Source organism: Columba livia, chromosome 2 (assembly GCF_036013475.1).
Source record: "Columba livia isolate bColLiv1 breed racing homer chromosome 2, bColLiv1.pat.W.v2, whole genome shotgun sequence".
In the NCBI taxonomy this organism is placed as follows: domain Eukaryota; kingdom Metazoa; phylum Chordata; class Aves; order Columbiformes; family Columbidae; genus Columba; species Columba livia.
Window position 1 is genome coordinate 94,182,124 of NC_088603.1, and position 19,147 is coordinate 94,201,270.

General features: G+C 39.3%; 1 protein-coding gene across 1 annotated transcript in view; it reads right to left on the minus strand.

Moving 5' to 3' along the window:
• MOCOS (molybdenum cofactor sulfurase) overlaps nucleotides 1-19,147 on the minus strand; it is a 234,720-nt gene that overhangs the window by 135,816 nt on the left and 79,757 nt on the right. Inside the window, exon 4 of the mRNA XM_065052850.1 lies at nucleotides 9,289-9,930. Within this exon, the coding sequence (XP_064908922.1) occupies nucleotides 9,289-9,930 (642 nt within the window). The remainder of the gene's footprint in view (nucleotides 1-9,288; nucleotides 9,931-19,147) is intronic.

The window sequence follows — 19,147 nt, forward strand, 5'->3', positions numbered from 1 at the left end:
ATTTTCTAATTGAACATGAACAGACGGAAATGTGACAGCCAAGTGTTTAATCAAATCTGAGTATTTCCTGTTTTGGAAACCATTGCTTATATGTGAAAGTCAAGAAAGACTGTAAAACCTTTTTTTTGTTTTTTCTCAAGGGTATCAATATTTTCCTTTTTCTTCTGAATTAAATCTGAGAAGCCTCTAAATGTTTCTTTCATGGGTTCCCAAGAGCACAACTGTCAGATGCACTCTTGCATATATTTGACTAGTAAGAAGAAGGAAAAAAAAAGACAAACCATGTGCTTTTTACTTGTAATTTTCAAATACTAGCCTGAGTGATAATCATCTAAACATTTAAAACACTCTGTTTCTGTAGAACTCTTTTTCACCACTAGGAAGCTAGTGACCACTAAACTTTTTTAAAAAGTAGCTCTCTGTAACTTTGCTATAAATATAAAGTACTACACATATGACATAAGAAGTCACATAATCTGAGTCATTAAATTTAAGATGTTTTTATGAGACTTCTGCTATTAACAGACAAACTTTCATGGGCCTTTCAGCTTGCTCTTTGTGTTCCAGCTTTATTTAGACTGCAAAAAATATATCCTTCTCTTAAATGATAAGACATGTCTCTGATGATACTGAGAAGAATAGGTCTGGTCAAGCATACCTTTCAAAAAGGATACTAGAACCATGGCTCAGAGCGGAACAAAGTCACTGAACTTGAAAAAAAATCTAGTGAAGGTGAACATCTCTTTCAAACCACCACATAAATGGTTGCCACATGATATATGAAGGTGTCTCGGTCTCCTTTTGCAGAGCCTTAATGGTGAGTTTGTGTATCTTGAGGGGCCCAGGCACAACAGGCTGAAAAGCACTGATTTTTAGCACCAAAGATGCAAATAAAAGTAAGCAAGAAGGATAAATGTTAACTCATGACACTATAGCGCATTAGTATGTAATAGTAGAGGAGATGCTTCATTATTTGTGGTCAAGCATTTCCTGACATAACCTCAGTCTCCACTTCTATTAGTACACTGTTAGCACACTTTTTCATTGTATAATGATTATTTGCATTAACAACAGAATGTTAAAGGAAATTACCTATCCCGTCTCATTTTGGAAGAACTAAATTTAGAATGCATTCAGCCATTAATTTCAATTATGGCCACTCCACCGTGACTCCCTCTGCCCACCAAAAAGAACAACCCAAACCCACACAGCTAGTAGAGAGACAGGGTTTGCAATCAAGGGAGAAAATAAGTCTTTCCTAAGAATTCTGCTTCCAAAAAGATCCCCACAGAAATACAGTGCTGCAATTAGCATAAATCTATTCTACTTAATAGAATCACAGAATCATTTTGGTTGGAAGAGACCCTTAGGATCATCAAGTGTGACCATAAACTACCCTAACTTGAGCACTAAACCATGTCCCTAAGAACCTCCTCTAAATGTCTTAAAAGACCCCTCCAGGGATGGTGACTCCACCACTTCCTGTTCCAATGCCTGACAACCCTTTCTGTGGAGAAGCTTTTCCTAACAACCACGCTAAACCTCCCCTGGCTCATGCCGTTCTTCTGCTCACATGATCTCGTGCTTTAAAAAAGTCCTGAAATGGAAAAAATAAACCCCTTGTCATGGTCATTCCCTGCCCTGATGAGCTTCTTATTACTCCTCCCGTGCCTGGGCAGCCGAGCTACTATAGCATGAGGAAGTAGCAAGGAAGCTCCCCACCAAAGGTTAGAAAAAGCAGTAACTGCTTTCCTGGGGGAGGAGAGAAGATGTGAGAAGGATTTATCCCTTCTCAGGTGGTTCTGGAGAGGTGCAGGCACGTACCCCACGCAGGGCCAGGCCCGTGGGCAGCACACGCTTCAGCCCGGGTTCAGTGCTTTTTGCACATCTCAGGCTGCACCCGAAAAACTGAGATGGAATTTACTCCAAAGGAGCCTGTAAACCTTCAGTAGCCATCTCAGAACAACTTCAGCAATACTGTGAAAGTATTTAAAACACATACACACACATGCCTGAGGATTTAGAACACATAAAAATTAAGTTACGATAATGTTAAATATCTAAAGTGACCCCCTGATACTAGTTAGAGCTTTTCGGTATGTCTGCCTTAGCTCATGCTTTTGTCTCTAAGACTTCAGGACTGGAACAAAAAGCATTATACTAATTATATACTATACCATGGAGTATTTACAACGATTCCTGAACAATGCCTGAGGTAAAAACAGAGCACAAAAGCTTTAATTCCTGCACTTTGAAATAAATCAATCCCTTTACATTATCTGAACAGGACTTGTATGTTGTAAATATTGTCTGGGTCAAAAAGCCAGTCTCACCCTTTTACATGCTAATATCAAGATATTCCAAGTGCACAGTACAAATGGTGAAGAAAAAAATGTGATTTTTATGCCAAACAAATTACATTTTTTTCCCCCATATATCAAACAGGTTAATCAATCATAAATGTAAAATCTACAAAGCACAATAGAAACTGTACAATAAACTTATCACCAGAAAACAAGTGCTGTAAAATCCCAATAGCTGGTGCTTGAAATTCACAAAGTCTCTCGAAGAAGATATAGGGAAAAGGTTTGATTCAGACTTTAAGAACTCCCTAGGTTGAAACTATGTCATAATAATTTGCCTGGCCACAATGACTGCAAAGATGCATCCTAGATCAGGAAGAATTTTTACTGTATTTGATCAAAGGCAAAACCAAGTCCTGGTATATAATAGAATTCTCTTCTTTCTTGTTATCATTTCAAAACACTTTATTTTTTAAGAAAAAACACATTTTATGATAAGCTCCAAATTTTATTATTTTATTTAAAAATGCATGTATTGTAGCTCCCTAGCAATTTATAAAGTTTATTTCATAAATCAATAATTTAGTGCCAGTCATATACTGGCATGGAAGTGCTTAAAAATACAGAATTATTCTTGATGTGATTTATATGAGCCTGCGTGTGCTAGGCATGTGACTACATTAGGCACATAATTAATCCTGGCTTTCAGTGAGACTTTGGCAATGAAAGAAGCAGCATGCTTAACTTAGTTCAGCCTACTTCCAAGCAAGAGAATCCACAGTACAGTCTAAAATTCTTTGCATTTATGTTTTTTGTTAATTTCATTTTGCTGAATATTGCTAAAAAGCATGCAAGATCTCCTATCTGCCTCCCATCTGGAAAAACACCTCTCCTTGTATTTATTGCCATACTGTTGATTGCAGTTTAGCACAGAGACAATTCAGTGTGCCTAAACACGGTATCTTCTGACAAGACATGCCTGACTGTGTTCAATGATAGGCCTGACAGTGTTCAAGAAGAGATGGGACAATGCCCGAGACACATGGTGTGAACTGTGGGGTTGCCATATGCAGGGACAGGAGTTGGACTCGATGATCCTTGTGGGTCCCTTCCAACCCAGGACATTCTATGATTCTTCAGAGGCAATTTAAATTGCCTGGCATGGATGTCCGTGGCACTGTGGCTATATTGCACTGAGGATCTGAACTGGTTTGATTAAAAGTAGTTGGGGAATCCGTACACTGTAACTGCATGTTGCAATAGACCCAAACATTTAGACGTTAACTAATATGTTGCCTGTCGTTTTGGCTCATTCCTAACATTTACAGCTCAAAGTCCAATATTTGACCCACTTAGGACTGGGATTTCCCAACTGTGCCATAGGAAAAACTGAGGATGAATACACAGTTCAAATCTTATTTCTCCCTGAGACATAGTGAAGAGCTTATACAGGAAAGAACCTTCTTCTGTGGCTCTGGGCTTTGTAAAACATGGGAGCAAATACTTGAGGAGTATAGCAGAAGGTGATTTCTTTTTTTCCAAAATCTCTGCTGGAAGACCCTGGTAGTTACAGCTGTCTTTGTACTCTGGGAGTTGTCTGTCTGAACCTCTGCTGGATGCACTGAACTGGAGTTTTGTATAACCTGGAAGACCCTAACCACCAATCTTTTCCAGCCATGTAGCTAAAAAGAAATGCATCACTCACTGTTCAAACAAAAGTTCAAGTATAAAGGCTGTCTTCAAAACTGATAGGGGTTTTCAAGGCAAGAGGTTGAGAATATAAATAAAGGCATCCAAGAGTTGTACAAACGAACAGACGTGGGGCTGACTGACTAAAAGAAACCATCACTGATAACTCTATTGCCTCTCCAAAGTTGTACCTATATTGTTGCTTCTCTTTGGGTGACTGCCCACTAATCCAGGTTCAGAAACATGTTTTTAAACATGTTTTGTTGCACTCTAGAAGCATTTATCAGAAGCATTGCTTTCATTTTATCACAGATTGAGCAATTCAAGGTGAATCCAGTGGTGAATCAAGATCAAAAGTGATCCCCACAGGATTCTGTTTGGCTCACTGATTTACAAATTTCAGTTCATACTGACTATGTTGAGTTTTCAGGCAATTAAACAAATTCACTATCGAAACCAATAATCACCTGGAGGTTTAGAGAGCAAAATGACATATGAATGCCTCTAACGGTGGGGGTTAGAAAAAAAATTAGGCAAAACTTTCCTTTGCATCAAATACTGAAGAAGCTGGCTGGCTGCAGTGATGGGTGGCAGAAAAACACAGCAAATGCCAACTGCCACCTTGCATGTCCTAAGAGGTAGCAAGATAGACTGCGTGAAGCTTTCCAGCAGATACTTATATTCAGCAGAGGAAGGAAAGAGTAAAAGGTTAGTTGAACCTCCTTACAGTTAGTCAGAAAGCAAAAAAATCCCCTTTTTCTTTATTTTGAAAAGCTCTTTTGAAAAACAGTTGTTCAAGTTATCAGAATTGAGTCCTATCAGGTACATGAAAGGACTTTGGGGGAGCAGCTGTGTAAGAGCCCTTACACAGTTCTGCTCAGTGGCCTCTGGCCTCTCATCTCTGCAGGATGGGGTGGCACCAAAGGGTGAGAAGAAGGAAGAGACTTGCTCACCCTCTCACTGCCTGTTGAGGCTTACGAGTCCCTGTTGGTGGCTGCAATAATTCTATCAGGTGCAGAAGGCAGCCTCATGGTACAAACGTCCATTGAAAATTAGGTAAAGACCCCTGTCACTTCCCAAGAATCTCAACTGAAAGTCATCACTGCTGTTTAAAAGGATGTTGTTCAGGAATTTTATGGATTTGGAAATTCCCCCACAAGTGAGTTCTCCTGTTTGCAGATCTCTAAACATCACAAAAATGTGTAATCAGCACAACAAAAGGCTTTGAACAAAAATACTAGTCAACAGGGTACTATTCAGGCCCAATTACCACATTAATCATGGGCAGATGGATAGAGCCCTTGAGTGTGGAGTCAATGGGTGTGTGCTAGACTACAATATGAGCACATGCATTAAATGTTGTGCTCTTCTACACATGATCTGGTCCTGAGGTTATTTCTCAGCACTATGAAGAGTTTCTACAGACTAAATTAGCACCCATCACTATAATCTTTCTTTCTGTGATGACAGAAACATGCAATGATGCTAGAGACAACTTCAAGCAGAAGACCAGCTTTTTGCCAAAGGATTCTCAAGCTGCCCCATACCCAATATCAAACCCCAGGATTTTGTCTTCAGCTCCAGTGCTCCTTAGGATTCTAGCCATAGCTCTCATCCCTACCTTTCTGTCTCCATTTTCCACTCCTTCCTTCTCTTCCCCTCAGCACGCACAAACTCAGTGTGCAATTGAAGATCCAAACCATGTCACTACATGCATACCTGCATAGGCACATGCAGTTGTCCTGGTGATCTCTATCATAGTTCTCCAGCATAGTACATGGGTGTGCCCTAATTAAGGACATTTGCAGCAGAACTTAAGAGATCTAACCTTTTATCTGCAGGTCATATATATCAGCCACTGAATCACCTCAAAAAGTAAAAGCTACAGCATCAAGAATTAAGGAACCTGCTTTGGTTAAATATACTGCATCACAGATTAGCAAAGTGTGGGCGCTGCTTTGTGGCTGTCAAATCATTCAAGCAACAGAGGCAAGAGCCACTAAACCTCACCAGGGACAAAGTTATGCCATCTGGATTTCCAAAGCTTTTGAAAATGCATTTAGAAATGAAGAACAAACAACAGCTAATGCACTGGATATTTCACACCGGTAGACTAAGATCCAGATATCCAATTTACAGATAACACAACGGCTTCTTTTTCCTTAGTCACAAATTCCAGGATGATCAGATTCTGAATAGCACTCCCAGATACAAAAGAAAAATAGGGCAGATGATGAATATTTTATCTCTGAATTCTTGCTATACATAATCACATTATTTTATTATCTCATGCTGTGCAGAAAAAATATGGGAAATGAGGCTAGATTTGTGAATGATAATAATAATTTGTCAAGCTGTTTGATACAAGGATGAAAATACAATAAACATGATTTTAAAAGTTGAGAGAGAAAGACTGGCTACTGCCATGGAATGGGGAAATGTGAAAGTGATTTAAGGTTATTAAAGGAACGTAAAAGAGTCTGTGATAGAATAATTTATATAGCAAGAACAACAAAATAAAATACAGGAAACACTAGCAAAAGCTGTATCCATTAAGGCAAGAGGTAACCATTTTGACAGTCCTGGGAAGGAAAGATGAATAAACACCCTCATTACACACCTCCACTTGAGTTTCACCTTGACTTAGAAAGAGCTGTTTCCTTAGCACACTGCACTTTCATTATGTGTGGACAGGGAATAGCTTCTGCTAATGGTATTCAGATATGCATATTCTAATCCACTTTTCCAATGGTATTTGTTAGCATCAATGTTTCTTTATGAATTACCCAATGCTAATCCAGCACTGTAAAAAAAATTAAGAAACCAACCCTTTGAAATCACAAAGACAAGCCTAAAGAGAGAATGCAGATGGAGCTTGGTAGAGGTGTGCACAATCAATCACATAAACACAGAGGCTGGAAAGGACTCCTGGGGGTTTCCAGTCCAGTCTGCTACCCAAACCATATCCAGCTGGAGCAGGTTGCTCAGGGTCTTCCCCAGTTGGGTTTGGATAGCTCCAAGGATGAAGGGTCCTTACTGAAATTTGACAGGGATAAGACCTGGCTAGAGTTGCTGTTTATATGACAAATAATGACCCAGGTGTTTCAGACACTAGCAAAGAAATAGAAATGTGGCCCACAGATAAGGTAATCATATTAGCCTTGGCCACCATGGTCTGGTATTTAATCCAAAGTGTAGTAGTTCTGTTCCTAACTGCTCCATCTCTGTATTTTATTAACAGGAAAACACTTCAAAAACAAAACAAAGCAAAACTCCATAACATCTGAAAGAAAAAAAAAATATTTGGATGATATAGCTTGGAGGAAATTGAGTGAGAATTTCAATGCTGCTGGTTTTATATTTTCAAGATGCTGGTTATCCTCATTTCTGACCTATTTTTGAAAACTTCAGGCCCCTCCAGGTGGGACTTTAAGTCTCCACAGTTCATTAGGGACTACAGACAGCATCAATAGGGCTCTAAACATGAACTTTTAAATATTAGATTTTCAAATAATAATCAAAGGATTAGATGAGGACAAATGTAAATATTTACCTATGTACAATGACTCACACCGTCTGTGTGACACTTTGTTGTCTATTGGGAACAAGTATCAGATGCCTGGGTATCCAGCAGTCAGATTTAATTATGTGAGCTATGTTCCCTCATACCAAGACACTCTGTACTGAAAAATCAAATTGGACAGACTTCTTTGTTTATAACTCTGTAGTAGAAAGGTTAAAATAGGGCCTTCTTCTGATTCATTAAAAAAAAGCCCTTGAAAGCAATGGTATCCTCAAATGCCTGAAAGGTTTATAATTAGTCAACCTCTGAGAACTCCTGAAAAACAAACCAGAGATAGAGTTCCCCTCAACATTTCAACATACCTTCCCCTTCTTAATTAAAAAAGTATAAAAGCAGAATTGAGATCTAAAATGCATTCCAGATATTTTTATCCACTACGCTGTCTCGGGAGTCATGTGTCAATTACCTCTAGAAAAGCCACTCAGGAATGAGAGTCTGCCCAGGTCAAAGTAAAGCAGGTTTTCTCCTTGGCTTGCAGGTGATGCAGAAGCACCCTAGAATCCCATGATTTTATGCCCCTTCATCCTGACTTTCAGTGAGTGATGCACTTCAAGGCCCTTTTGGGCCCTCCCAGAAATGGAGGTCAGAACACCAATGTTTTCCAACTGTTTTTATTTCTAAATTAAAAGATTAACTGGGTGTTCACTGTACCAATTTCCATTTCAGAAATAACGCACGGCCCCATCAGGCAAGAGAGCCAGGCTAATGCAGCCTCTGCACTTAACAGTCCAGAACCAAAACCCCACAGCAGCACTCGGAGCACACACCTAGAAGAAGCGCACACACACCCATGAAGAATTGTTCTGCATTACTACACATAGAGTGAAAGGTCAGGTATTTATACCATGGGATATGGAGGACCTCGTTCTGCTGAATACACATCCATAAGCAAAAGCAAGGCATGAATGGCTCTTTTTATCTTTTCACCTCTAGCTTCTCCCAAGGTCTATAATTTAATATTAAATGCCATTTCAGGCATTCCCTTTGTGCAGAGGTGTTGGATGCAGAGACAGGAAGGAAGACCCTTTACTGCATTTATGTTAGGTGCTGCTGGCACGAGAGAGTGAAGTAGAGAGACCAAACATCACCAAGAGTGGTGTTTCAATGTGTTAAGCAACTGGGAAAGCTTATCCATTTTCCTGTGTTTTCCTATGTGTATGTTTGACCTCCTTTAGGTGTCCTCTACTTTCTGTAGGAGACCATCATAGCTTCTCCAGAACCTCGGTCAGGGAATAAGAGTGCTACAAATATTTGACCTAGGTAATTTATCTTACTGCATATGTTATTCTGGTGATGCTTGTCTTGAGAGTAAAGCATGCCACCTTTCCAGTGAAATACATGCATCGGACTTTCCAGTTTCACTGAGGGTCAGTACACTGTGTGATCAACCTTGGCCTGGATGCTCCACGTGCAGAGCTTCAAAAACAAATCAGGGTTGCACTGAGGTATCCTAAATATAAATTTAAAAATGCATAGACTGACCTTTATGTCACTGAATGACGCCTTACATTTTTACAAGTTGTGACAAACTAGATCAAGTAAGGATTGGAAAAAAGAATACTACGAAGAAAACAGAGTTAGATGTGAAATACCTATCCAACTGCATAAACAAGCACACGCATCACAGCCCAGTGCGGGCACCAACCCTAAGGCATTTCTCTCATGCAAACAGTATCGGCAAAAAAACCCTGTTTTGTTAAAACAAAGCCTTACCTTTCTGCTATAGATTTCCTTGGGTAATAAAAATCCTCTCCTGCAAGGTAGGCGGCTGCAGTTCCACCTCCAAAATAGGTTTTCTTCAAGAGGGGGGCAATCCGGTTGTTTACCAATAATGCTCCTAAACCAGTTGGGAATCCGAAGATCTTATAGAATGAGATGGAGATAAAGTCAGCCTGGTGAACTCCCAAGTCTAATGGAGAACTGCTCACATATGAAGCTGCATCTAGTAGAACAAACCACTTCCCTGGTATTTTGATGGGGCAGAGTTTTCCAGATTTTATGTCCTGTATCCATGAAAGGGGATACTTGGTACCAGAAAAATTGCTTTGAGCTGGATAAGAGAAGAGATGAGGTGTTGTGCAGTTTTGTTCTTCAGCTGGTAACCTGTTTTTTTCTGATAAGAAGATTTCCTTTGGTTTTATTGGAACAGACACGACATTCATTGAGGCTGTTATCCCCCTCATACCCACCACAGATGTGTGGCTGTCAGTTAGGTAACAAAATCGACTGCTGGGTTGCTTTGTGCCTTCAGGTATCCAAGGGAATGCTTCTGCTACCAGTTTAAGTGCAGCTGTGCATCCAGATGTGAAAATGATGGTGTAATCGTCAGCAGAAGTGTGAAAGTGTTGCAATATTCTGAAATACAGGGAAAAAATATCCAGTTATTTCCTGATTTTTCTATTTTACTGCTGTGTGATAGGTTTTGTTTTTCTTCATAATAAATTCTTCTATTCTGACACCTGATATGAATACAAGTAGACAGTTTTTGCCAAATAGAACAATAAACTTCAACAAGTGTAAACTGAATCATTTTGCCCACAAGAGACTCTTTTCAATGCTGCAGTGAACACGGCTGTGTTTTTACAGGTAGAAGTCAATTCTGCCTGGCTCTGAACAGAGTGACCAGTCTAGTACCTCAGTGAGATCAGAATCAAGCCTGCATATAATTAAAATTACACTGTCCTTTTTTATTTGCACTATCCATTTTATTTGCAAACTGTTAGGGTTTTTTGCTTACAAAGTATTTGAAGTAGACAATATCTTTCCCTTAAAAAAAAAAAAAAAAACTACTTAAATACTGGGCATCCCAATTAAGGGTCATAGGACTCAACAGGAAAACCTTAGCATACAACTTTGCTCCTTGCTTATATTATTAACAACAGAAAGAGAAGACAGCAAGAAGGAACATATGCTTCCTATGTGCTTTATGCACATACCGCAAAGATGGCCTAAACCAGAAGCAATCTAATGTCTTCCAGTGAGCCAGACTATGAAAACTTAAGCAAGCCTGTTTCTTGAGACATGTCTGCACTACACACTCACGATGCCTGGACAGCACCTTCTGGGCTCTGAACTAACTTTTGTGACCACCATCTAATGCAACTTGTGGTAATCACGCTGGCTTGTGTGATATGTTACAGCTATTACAGCTTTGCAGTGTGCAAGGTGGCTGAGGAAAAGCTTCAGTTTAGTGACCTTTCTCACCTTTTTCACCCATCAAACTTTCTCTGAATTAGCTTTACTAACACTCCTGCTGATATTTAACAGGAAATGTAACAACCATCCAAGAGACACCAGCTTCAGCGTATGGAGCAAAGCAAACGAAATGGAACCAGGGCATAAATGTTGTTGCTCTGCAGTGCTGTCTGGTTTTCAGGAAAGGTAAAATGTAACAGGGTGTCTCAGTGCATCTCTCCTGTGGCAGAGCGTTTCTGTAAGCAACATAACACATCAGTGCTCTCCGAGGAGCTGGCAGCTGTTTTGTGTAATTCCAAGGTAGAGACCAGCATTTGGAGAGCCTATGAACTCTGGTTCCCAATATGTATCATTAAAAGTCTGCAGGTTTTATATAACAGCAGATTCCCTTACTAGAACAGGCAGAAACCAAAGACATAGTTCCATTTAAAGTTAAGTTGTAAAATTAGTTGTACAACAAATTCAAGCTAAAATTTCCTGAACCAGATGACAGCAGAAATGCTTTAAAGTTTTATGTGTCCAGTCTCAAACACAAATGCTACAGGCAAAGGGTGGTGGAGCTGGATGTATGGAGTGCAGCAATCAAAGATTAAACACTGGAAAAGAAGCAATTACAATGACTTTGATGATTAGGAACAAAAAACCCTTGCAAAGCCCCACTGAAATTATACTATTAATACTTTTCTCGGTTGAAGGAAAGTCTTATTGTACTGGCAAGCACAGGATGCAACAGATGGAGTCACAGGCCCAAATGAGACTTGAGTTTCTTCAGAACTTAATTTTTTGAAATCTGATGCTATTGGTAGGTACTTTATGTCTTCTTTCCATGAAGAAAGAATTTCAGCTTTTATGAGGGACATCAGCAGATCATGGATTTAAGCTTAAAATATTTTGAGAAACTTTTTCAAAGAATTCATAAGGGTCTTTCTGAACTAGATCTTGCCAGGGAATGGCTGCTGCAAGCATTCACAGCTCCAAATACCGTGGTCAAGACCATATTCAGAGAAACCAAACTTATCTATTGTATTTTAGAAACCATGTTAGGGATGAAGACGGGGGTAATCGCAGAAGTTTTTGTATAGAGTATTGAAACCACAGCCTGCCTCATTCGTCACTGTGACCTGCCCTCTCTGTTCACCAAATCACATCCACTCCCTCTTCCCTGGCGGTGACCTGTACAGCCTTTGCCACCATCACCTGCATTACAGCTTGAAGCACGTGTGTGTGTGTGTGTGTGTGTGTGTGTGTGTGTTTTATAGGACACCTGGCTGAAGGGACCTGAAACCCTCAACCCAGGCATTAGCCCCTGGTAGAGTTAACTCAGCTGCAGGGCTGCCACTCAGAGCCATGCCCTGAATTTCAGTCCTGACACCCTTCTGCCTTTATTCTGCTTTCCGTGCATTCACCTAGATACAGAAAAGGTAGAAAGCAGGGCAAGTAAGAATCTAAACTTCTTCTTCAGGGATAGAGCAGGAGAGCATTAGACTTCTGTTTCTAGGGGAACGGAACTGCAGAAAGGAGATTATTAATAGTAAGGAGGCTGGGTCTTTGTAGTTATGGACATAATTTTGCATGTATCATCTGACGTGGCTTATTATTGCATGCACTACATCCATATTGGGTAGGTATTGGAATCATTGCACTGATAGAAACACAAATTACAAAAAGGTTGCACAATTGCAACAAAAATCTACAACGATTAAGTATCAAACTTAGGTATCCAGAGTAACCTGATTTCCACTTGAAGTTTTTCTGTTACTGATGCATTTCTGATATCTCATAACACCAGAGTAATACGCATTAACAAGTTGTTATGGGCAGATAGGCATTAACATCATTACACAGCGTGATTTTTATTTTGTTTTTATCCCTGTGATCACTAGGACAAGTTACATATTCACATGTATGCGCACACACAGAATACCTTTCGAGTTTAAAAGCTGGGTGACAGGAGCAAATTCTTAATACGTAATATCTCTTCATAAGAGCCAGCTGACAAGAGCAGTAACAAAAGCATGCTGAAGACTCTTATCAAGCTGCTTCTCTTCTACTTTTTACGCTTTCTCTGTTTTCCACCCCAGTCAGCCTCTTTGTGCCACACAGGCTGAGTGGGAGGTGAGACAAAGCTAGGAAGAAAAATGCCAAATTTTGCTCAAGAATAATAACCTGAAGTTCTCCATAGGAATTGTACTTGCTTATTGCAGCACTTCATTTGACAAAAGACACTGTAAAATGACAATAGCTGGGATGTAGGAATGGTGGATTTAATAATGGGATGCTGTTGTCTAACCATGAATATCAGAGCTAGTGACTACTTTCATTAAACATCTTCAAAACTTTGCAAAACAGTAAATACCTTTTTTTGAGGTGTTTAGGCTCACGAATAGTGACAGCTCTATGTTTAATTCATAAATGAGAGAGACAAAGCTCATGCATATCAGTAATATTTTAATTATGTTTAGTTTTAGATCATCCAAATTCAGAAACAGCTGAGCAGCTCTGGAATGAAATCCATGACATAACGCTGATCTTCTCAGCTCAGTACCATAAACTGACTTTATCATGAGAAAAATCAAGCTTTAGGGTAAAATTTACAAAAGTGCCCATATGAATTAGGCCCATTTTTTTTTAGTTATTTAAGTTCTTAAAGCTAGAGAAACAACAAGTTACATTTCTAATTTACCTCAATAGAAAATAGGTGATTTTGAATCTCAACAGGTTCCTATTTACATTTTGAGTCTCTAAATGCCTCATAAAATGGGTATGAATCTGGTGCTTGCAAAAGAAGTAGAATTTTCAAAGTTGGACCTACATTTTGGCTGAAGTATTTCTAATACTAGAAAAGAAAAATCAATAAATAAAGCAGTATCAACTGAGTTAAGGGAATTTCATTCTCTAGAATGACTTCTGATGTGCAGAGTAGAAGAGATACAAGCACTTCAGAATAAGATCTGTAAAATGAATACCACAAACTCCTGAACTAGAGCAGCCCTGCTATGATAAAATCAGAGTTCTCAGAGACAGAAAACTGCAAAACGTCCAAATGACTTCTGCCACCTACACTACTACATCCTCTGATCTGACATGAATATTGGGAAGCACTGGCTATTACACACAGAATTCCTAATGCTCTCAGTTTTCATGTAAGACATACCCCATTACAGCGAAATGCAGTTCACCTTTATTACACTCCTGGAAGATTTATAGCCATACATAAAGTGGTTGTTGGCAGCAGGACTGAAGACTTGCAGTAGAAAACTGATAGCGTGACCTACTATAGCTCACAGCTGCAAACAGCAGTGGTATTTTATAGTATTACAAATTTCCACTTTTCCAAGGACTCTTTGGAAGAAATGACTAAGAGGTTAATTGTTTCATTAAACACACTGACACAGCTGTCCCATCATGGGAAGATGGCAGAAAGGCTGAGAAACTTGACCCAGTGGCTTGCTTTCAGGCTGGCACGGTGGAGGAGGAAACCACACGCTCCATCTTTGCAGTACATCCAAGACCCACCATGACCGTTCAGCTCTTCTTCCTCTCCCTCACCTCCCCAGGAGAACGCAGGTCACAACATGCAGAGGTCAATAACTCATGGCCAAGAAGTCAGTCTGGGGAGAAGCCACTGAAAATGCCCTCACTCGACCACACTTCCCTGTGCACAATGGTATTGTGAGACCTCTCTGTTAGCCAGCGTTTAATCCTTTTAAAAAGTTGCCATAGGAGTTTGTCTCTTCATGACTGCAGTTGAGCTAAAATGCCTTACTACTCTAAACACTGGTAGGAAAACTCAATTGATTTTCAGTCAAGCTTGGTCCCTCATTTTATGTATTTAATACACACATATTTAATAATGTGCTTTAAATTTAAAGGTATCTATAATCAAGTCATATAGTTTGAAGGAGAAGTCATATGATGTAATGTATCTAATATGACAGCCTGAATTAATAGTTTAATTCAGAACTAGACAGTCTACATCGCCACTGGCAGCTCTGCAGAAGATAAAGGCTACTGATTTGTTCAGCTACTTTAGGTACACGGTGTCACCCAAAGTTAGATGAAAGGGAAGCCCTCCAAAGCTGTTGCCTGGCTGCTGTTACTTCATGCATGAAACTCCACATTCCTCCTCACCACCTTCATTTGTGGCCCTCAGGAGCAGATCAATAGCAGCACTCCCACAAAAGTACAGATGTCCATACTACATCATTTCCATTACAGCCTCCCTAAATTCAGTTGATTATAATTGCTTTTCTTCCATGCTTCTAGGCTTTAAATACTTCTAAAATATGCTTTATATCAGTTTCTCCACTCTCTTCAATTTACTATTTTGCAAACACCTGTAAAGCTGAACAGCAAACCTATATTGCTAGGTTTGGGCCCTTTCATACTTTAATTCCAATTGGTGCAAACATTTCAGTTTCTAGTTGGCAAGATCAAAATATGGCCAAGGAGTTTGTGATTTTCATTTATATTCACATTTTTATTTAGATTGTATATGAGCTTTCATAAACACTGTCCGTACAAAGATTTTATAGCCAGTAGTTTATCTAGCTAAAAGAGACTCCTTTTAAAAGTTTAAGTATTGCCATTGTAACAAGTGATTCAGATTTGAAGAGAGAAGCACAGCTATCTATTCAGCAGTACAAGTTTAGGTAGCACTTTATAAAGGCTTCTTTTCAGCTGCACATTGACATAAAAAAATTATTTCTTATTATAATGTTTTTCCTTTGCTATGCTACCCAGGAGCACATACCCAGTTTGGACTTGTATTGAGAGATGCTTAGCTTGAGCCCCAGAAATTTCATCACACTGTTTTCTGCTCTGTAGAAACTCTGAAAAGATGTAACATCCTGTTGATCAAGGAATAGGTTTTGTACGAATGGCAATTAAAAAAAAAAAAAAAAAATTACTTCTGAGTCAAACAAAATATTTTCTTTTTATTTGGGGTGGTTTGTTTTTTTTATGTTAGATGATAGCACTTCTCATAACTGACATTTTATTGTTTTCTTCACACAAGTGCAATTGGGAAGTCTAGCTAGTGGCTACATGTTCATTTCTGGGTAAGAGCAATTTAACCTTCCTCATTTATTAATTGAGAGCCACCTCCAGCTATCAAAGCAGTCAGCTGAAAAACTCCCATCAACTTTAGTGAGGGATCCTAAGGTCTTGTAAACTGCTGCGGTTATTACAGACACCAGAACCAGCATCCTGCTTTTAGGCTTAACTTAATGTGCAGCAGTGGTTCTGTACATGTTTTTCTCTCTGTATATATGAAGAAAAAAGGAACAGAGATGTGAGTATCCTCATTCAAGCCAACACAGAAGGATACTGTAAAGAAGTACACACTGCTTAATATAAACCCCAAATTTTCCTTAACTTCTCTCACTGATGGAAGTGACAGCTTAGCTTAAATAGTTACAGCTCTATCCATAAGGGGAATGCTCTTGTTTAACAAACTAAAAAGACAAGTCATCTGGGTAGGAAATGTTTTATATCTTATTTTGTAAAGACAAGGTCTATTCAATTCAGTATGTCACAGCACCGAGTTATATTCCCATTGTCAATTCCCAATCCAAACAAAAGCAAACTGCTACCTATGAATATTTTTAAGATTCAAATGTATTTAAGTGGGGAAAAAAAAAAATCTATCAAGTTTGTCTTCCTCCAGCAAAACCTTAATTTAATTTTAAAAGGTCTTGTAAACATTTGTGTTTTTTCTCTTAAAGACAGACATGTTTTCAACAGAAATCTATGTCATATGCTCTCTGTGACCTGCACAGCTAACACAGCAGAGGTCTATAAAATTGAAGGATTTGCCTATGGATTAATACCTGCATAACAAAGAACACTGGGATGAATAATCCTTTATAGTTCTCTCAAAGTTTGCTCAGTCCCCTTCTCCATTTCAGTTTCCCCGCTCATACTGGCAATGCACAAATTTAAACCTTTCTGAGCACACGCTTACTGTGAAATAAGCACACACTGCTCTCTTTAGCCTCACTGGTTACATTCATATGAACTTGTTTTCTGATCATTTTACTTGAAAGGCACTCATTCTGAACCCAGCTTCTTCCCATTTCTGCTTGCACATGAGTAATAAGGATCTCACCCATTTACACTACTGCTGCTTACGGCAACACTGAAATTAGCTCCCTGAATGCATGAAATAAATTATCAGGTGGAATGCACCTCATATGCTCTACTTGGCCTAGGTATGTGATGCAAAAATCCCTCCCTTTCTATTTGTAAGCATTATTTTCTTTAGGCATTCAAGCTCAGCCATCTGAATCGAAGCATTATAATGCATTATTCTCCTGGGCACCGCCTGATTCACTGGAGACATAGCGTGGCAATACTAGTTTGCTTACAAAGGGTCATAGTTGGTCTTCACCAAAGAAATCCCCTCTCCATTTCTGCAAAGCTGGCAGCACAGCAGAATGCCTGAAGTTTCTCTCACACAACATCTTGGGAAGAGAAGGAGCAATTTGATGGCTACAAACTGTCTCCTGCAGGAAAAGATGCTTTGCTGAACAAAGCCTATAAGAAGCACAGACCCCAACCAAAAGGTGTTGACCCTCACTATGAATTGCACACCCCAAAGACATTCAGTGTCACACCAGGCATACCAACAGAGCAAACTAAAATTTGTTATGGCACTGCATATGACCAGAAGAGTAAAGCAGCCAGAAGGAATCATGAAAACCATAAAATCCGACACCACAGGCTACCTATTCACAGTTTGTTCTTGCTCACAAATGTTACTGCTCTCACTGACAGAAGCCTATAACTCCTACAACTTTGTAGATGTGTCAGAAACCCCTGGGTAACTCTTTCCTTTGAAACTAAATAGCTGTTTTTCTGTATAGAAAGGGAAGATCAATTACTACATGATTTTAAAACCACTTTTTTTTTTTTTTCCTAAGACTAACCGGATCCATTTACTCTGGTCCTTGAACAAATGACAAAGATTTGTAAAAACACTCATGAACCCCAGTATTCTCACTAGATAGAACACAAATGACTCTGCAAACTTCTACCATGGGTTCTTCAAATGAAAATTCACCATGTGCTATTCGAGTCAACCAGGAAGGAAATGGAAAAAAATAACCCATATTTTAGGCAACCATTTAAGGAGGACTAGCCATAAACAGCAAACAGCTCATGAACAAACTATTCCAAACTGCATTTGCAAACACTAATTGCCTAATAGAAAGCTACAAATTAAGAGGAACAGTTTTTAAACAATTAATGTATTAAAATTCAAAGTATTTTTGCAGTAAATCTTAGGAGTCACCACAAGGAAGTGAAATTAAAACCAAGCATAGGAAGATTTTGTACATGGACTAGTTTATCACCTCAGTTGCTGTCAAGGGCAACTTCAGCATGAGATGTTTTCATCACAGTATCTTCTTCATAAGATGCACGAAACAACGAAGGTCACTGTACTTTCCCTATCCAAAGTCCTCTTTCCTAGCACAGACCGTAAGTTTTCTATGTAGGCATCCCCTGAGTAGAAATGAAGAATGCATCAAGATTGACTGCAATGGTGAACACTCAAGACAGCACAGTACCAGCCAGAGGTGTCACTTCTACCAGTCATATGGGTAATATCCTACTTACAGGCTACACAAACAAATTAAAGGGTGGGTGTATGGAAATTCATGTCACTTTAAGGCATCTATGCTGTGGACACCTGAGCACATCACCCTTTAGAGTTGCTCAAAAGCCACAGGCTCTGCAGCAGGAAGTTCATCCGACCTGAGCTAGAAGTTTCCTTCAGGCTGAGATGTCTCACTCTGGACATGTCCAATTCCTTCCATTGCCTGCTGAAGGCATTTAAATGCCTAGTGCATAATGTACAGCTACTCTTATACAGCTCAACCTCAGCTTCAGTATCTTTGGAGCACAAACATCCCTCTTTCCAATCTTAGTAAGTCCTGATCTCTAACCTTTACACGTGTTCTCAGCTCCTGCCAGAGTGATTCGTCTCTCAGTGTTAAAGTGCCTAATTAATTCTGCTAATGCCAGCAAGCATCACTGGCATGAGGCCTGCCTGCCTACCCTAGGGATATTTGCTGGTAACTGGTCGGAACTTACTTCACTTTGATTTATGATTCTTGGAAAGTGGAGCATGACAGCTGGCTATTTTCCAGCAGTATAACACGTATAAACTAGTAAAGGTTGTTTCAGAAAGAAAAAATAAAAAGACAAAAAAAAAAAAGCCTATTTAGGTGTTCTGACGGTTTCACACTCTTGAGTTTTCAGAGTGCTTAACCTTTTAAGTAACCTCAGATAAGAAATTAAATATCCTTTAAGGTGTTAAAAGAGCTTCAGAAGCTAGACTTTTGCTTGCCTTTTTTTTTTTTTTCCAAATAAC